General features: G+C 44.0%; 1 protein-coding gene across 1 annotated transcript in view; it reads right to left on the reverse strand.

The window, feature by feature from the left end:
* Positions 1–4,124, reverse strand: part of KPNA6 (karyopherin alpha 6 (importin alpha 7)) — a 9,136-nt gene extending 5,012 nt beyond the window's left edge. The window contains exons 1-7 of the mRNA XM_010077786.1: positions 3,996–4,124; positions 3,144–3,239; positions 2,751–2,850; positions 2,356–2,450; positions 1,496–1,627; positions 1,178–1,266; positions 127–226 (exon numbers count right to left, since the gene is read on the reverse strand). Of these exons, the coding sequence (XP_010076088.1) occupies positions 127–226; positions 1,178–1,266; positions 1,496–1,627; positions 2,356–2,450; positions 2,751–2,850; positions 3,144–3,239; positions 3,996–4,124 (741 nt within the window). The remainder of the gene's footprint in view (positions 1–126; positions 227–1,177; positions 1,267–1,495; positions 1,628–2,355; positions 2,451–2,750; positions 2,851–3,143; positions 3,240–3,995) is intronic.
* Between the last annotated feature and the right edge of the window lie 246 nt (positions 4,125–4,370).

Here is a 4,370-nt window from a genome sequence, read left to right on the forward strand (position 1 = left end):
GAAGAACCTCACCCTGTTCCCTCCCAGAACAACTTACAGAAGCCCAACAGCCAAAAATAATTTAGACAAGCATCTCAACTGGGTGTCTCCCCATCACCTGCCTGCCAAGAAGGCATTTCTTCTCACCTTATCAAATTCAGGTGGTGGACTCTTTCCTCTGCACAAGTTTGACAAGGCCCAGACAGCATTTCGCGTCATTGTCAACCTGGTGGACTTCGTAAGGAGCCTAAAGAGACAATTACCACAAATTATAATCCTCGATGTGGAACCCAGCAATTGAATCAAAAGAAGGAAAACTAGTATAACTTTAAGGAAGTCAAACCACTATTCCACTGGCTGTAGCTCAAGCCATGCTGCTTGTCACTTGAGCCTTTCAATAACTAAGAGAAGTGACATGCAACAACTCCTTGAGATAAATAGCTATTATTCCTAACAAGTGACATGGGTCAGGAAGGCAGGTTCCACACCAGACAAGCCGCAGAAGGAAGGGTTAGTCAAATGCAGTTTCAAGTTCAAATTCAGCCCAGGGAGAGACTCACACCCCTGCCTGGGGTCAGAAGGTCCTCACTAGAGACCAACTGACACAAACTGCTCTCTCCCAACTCTGATGAGGACAGGGAGTCCTGGGGGCTGAGGACTTCAGTCAGCAGTCACTGCTGACAGGTGACAGAAGCAGCAGCATAACAATCCAAGTCACTTGCGACATCAGTTTGCCAAGGACAGGATCAAGTAAAGATGAATTCTCTACAGAGCAGCGAACAGTACTCGAGCACGCTGCTGACAGGCAGATTCTGACTGGATGATGCACCACGCAAGAGCTGCAGAGGCAAGGCGGTACGCAGAGACCTGCTCCCTTTCCTCAGCCTTAGAAGAACCCACTCAGACAAGCACCTGAAATCCACAGCGCAAGCACAGAGAAAGACAAGCACGCTGCAACAGCACCCGCTGCAGATTCAGAGCGGTGTAAAGGTTTGTGAGAAGGCATGTTATCTACCAAGTCCCACTCCATTTATCTGATACTTGTCTGAACTGCCAGTTCATCCAGTACCAATGGTTTGATTCCCAGTGATCACCACCACAAGTTGCTCGGGAATCTCTTCGCCCAGCTCAAATATTGCTCTGCTGTGCTACAATGGGACTTCAAGAACTGTATTGGCAAGTATTCATGGCTACTCACATTAATAAGGGAGGAAGAATAGCGCAGTTAAGGACATAATCTCTACACACAGAGCTGTCTCCAGCAATGTTCCCCAATGCCCAGACAGCCTGAAAGGAAACAGCAACAGTTTTAGCATTCACGCAGTTTCTGAACAGAAAGAAGAGAAGAGTAGTGTGCTAAGAAAGCATTTCCCTGTAATTCCAGACAAACAATCCATCAATTTGTGGTCTGAAGCCAGTTGTTAGACACTGGTCACTCATTTTAAACACTGCATTTTTATCATACGCAATCCACTCTGGTTTTCTCCCTAACCCCAAAGCAAGCAGTGAACCTTACCTGTTCTTGAACATCCTCAAAGTCAGAGTTTAACAGCTCTATAAATATGGGAACTGCCCCAGCCTCAATTACAATTTTTGTTTGTTGGGAAGTTCCTGATGCAATATTTGTCAGTGCCCACGCTGCTTCAAACTGAAACAAGCAAATAAATGACAAAAGTGTGAATAAAATAATCCTGATTTAGCAAAATATTTGCCATTAAATTCAGCTATAATTCTTTCAACTTCTCCTAAAAAGGTGGTGAGAGAAACAAAGCATATCATTTACTTGAAAGTAAGCCCCTATGATACATGGCCTTGGGCCAGAGGGCAGGAAGAAAGATGAAAGCAGTCACCAGCTCATAGCCAGCTCCATGTATGGAGTATCTTTAACCCCTTCGAAGTAACTACAGTCATTACCAAGCTGGAAGGAATCTCAAGAAGCCACCTAGTCCATCCCTCTGCCCCACAGCAGGATCAGCACTACCCAACCCATTTCTAACAGTCTCTTAGCCTGTACTTAAAAGCTTCCAATAATAGGAGGTTTTTCCTCAAACAATTTGTTCCTACACATTAATTCCATAGCTCCACTAGCTTCCAGCAGAAATGTCAGCTGCTGGAAGGCCAAATTCTCTTCCACTGCAGCTGAACTATGTTATTTTTGCCAGCATTCTTTCCAATAATTTAATTGACAGCGGTATATAATTTCCTTTTTTTCCTTAAGCATTACAGGCTACCTTTGTCTCCTGTACACCACATAACCCGCATCTTTTGGGTTCAAGGCATCACTTTTCCCTGATAGCACCTCTGGGTTCATGTTGCTGCGCTGTGAAGGTTAAACAGCTACGTGCCGTGACGAATTCATAACACCATCTCCTTTACCTGTAGCGTGCAATTTTCACTTCTGTTCAGGAATTCAACAAATCTGTCCACCACTCCAGGAGTGTTTATCACTTCATCTATTGGAGGATTCGGCTCTGGAATAGCAAGGCAGCGTCAAAACCGCAGGTCTAACGCAGAGGTGTAAGCAGCATGAGCTACTACTGAATTGAATGATCTCAAGCCATACTGAACTCACCAGAACTACTCTCCAGAATCACTCTGTACAATTCACACAGCTGTAAATCACTGGCAATATACTACATGATCAAATTTATAACTTTCTTTCCCAAACCTCAAAACTGCTAAGCTTCTGTACAGCAATACAGGTGCACAAATGCTTGCAAAATAAAGGTTATGTCAGAGCATACAGCAGGGATGAGATGAGTTATTTTTACCTTTGGAGAGTAACTTCCTGAACTTCTGAGTGGTTGCCAGCTGTAGATCAGGGTCATCTGAGAAAAGCATCTCCACCATCTCTCTTGTGATCGCCCCCTCCTGAAAAGACGCAAAGGAGACAGAACAATGGTTCCATTTCACTGTAAGATTATTTAAGGCACCACAGTCATGACAACCTACAGTAACTTTGTGCTTAGCTAGCAATCCAAAGATTCACAATTTGAGATTACAGCACACTATTTACTTCCTGGCCAGCTTTCCCGTTCACAGAAGTAACATTCACAACACTCTCACAAGTGAGAAAACAACAACGTTGAGGTGTGTCAGTTCTATGCAGTCCACAGTGTTAAATCTATCTGACAGCACAACAGCAACGAGGAAAGGCACCTTACCCCACACGTTGTGGAACTGACGTAGGAATCCACAAGGAGATTATCCAACATGGAGGCATCTTCACTGATCAACTCCACATTTCTTCTTTTAAAGAGCTGGTGGGGAACAAAACATAAGAGTCATTATTAGAAAGCAATGATGAACAGTCTTCATAACTAGACATTCTTGTTCCTCAAACGAGATAGCGTCAACTAGACTGAACGCAACCTCAGTAGAGAAGTAGTCATTAATAACAGCTCTGCTCTCTGAAGAGCAGCTTGGCATACAAACCCCAATAATGAAACACGCTCAGTCTTGCCCTCAGATACGCAAATGCCCAAGCCAGAGACACCAGTGCAGGCAAGTACTGAATTGGGCTGAAGACCTTAGAGAAACCTGGGGAGAAGGCAGCTTGCAGACAATGCACTAGTAGATAAAAAAATTTAGTCTGAGCCACACACATCACCTTGGAATCACCTCTTACTTTTGCAGGCATCCAAGCCAAAAAAACCCCCACTAGCTCAGAGTTAAGAAATATGTGCAGCCCATACTTTCACTTGCTCTTCCTGCTTTGTGAGGCAATAACCCCATTCACCAATTAATAAAAAAATTTCAAAAATAAAACCCCTTAAAAACAAGGATCTGTGAACAAAAACCTCCAGCACCCCAAGGACAAAGTGCTTAGAGAGCTCTTGATGTGAGCTACACTCTGTACTAGGTACAAAGAAAAAAGACAAAAGCAAGATCTCAGAAGAGGAAAAAGAGGACTGCCAACAAACCTTAATGCACAGATCCTTGAAGATTCCAGTTTGGCAGCAGCACAATCTTGCTTGTGTTAAGGCTGAGCACAAGCTAGTCAAGCTGACAGTTACCTGTTGCTCTCGTTTCTGTTTGCGCAGTTGAATTCCTTCCTCTTCTCTTCTCCGACGCATTTCCTCAGGATTTAGAGCTTTGTTCTTGTAACTCTTCATTCGATAGTTATCCTTCGCAGGACTCGCCATGGTTTCTGTGAAGAGGAAAAAAAAAATCTGCCTCAGATTTCTTGTCACTCTCTGCTGCTTCACCCACATGTCCTTCCCGACAAGGAAGTCTGTGCTCCTGACGCAGCCTGGAGCAGCCAGATTAAACAGACTTATTTGCAAGAGCTGGTCTCAAACACTCAAGTAGAAGCTTCAAGTTAGAACGTGATCCTAACCTTCGATCATGCGATATGCTGTCATGGCAAGAACGCTATGAAGTTTCTAGGA

Source organism: Pterocles gutturalis, unplaced genomic scaffold, assembly GCF_000699245.1.
Source record: "Pterocles gutturalis isolate BGI_N339 unplaced genomic scaffold, ASM69924v1 scaffold2791, whole genome shotgun sequence".
NCBI classification, from domain to species: Eukaryota; Metazoa; Chordata; class Aves; order Pterocliformes; family Pteroclidae; genus Pterocles; species Pterocles gutturalis.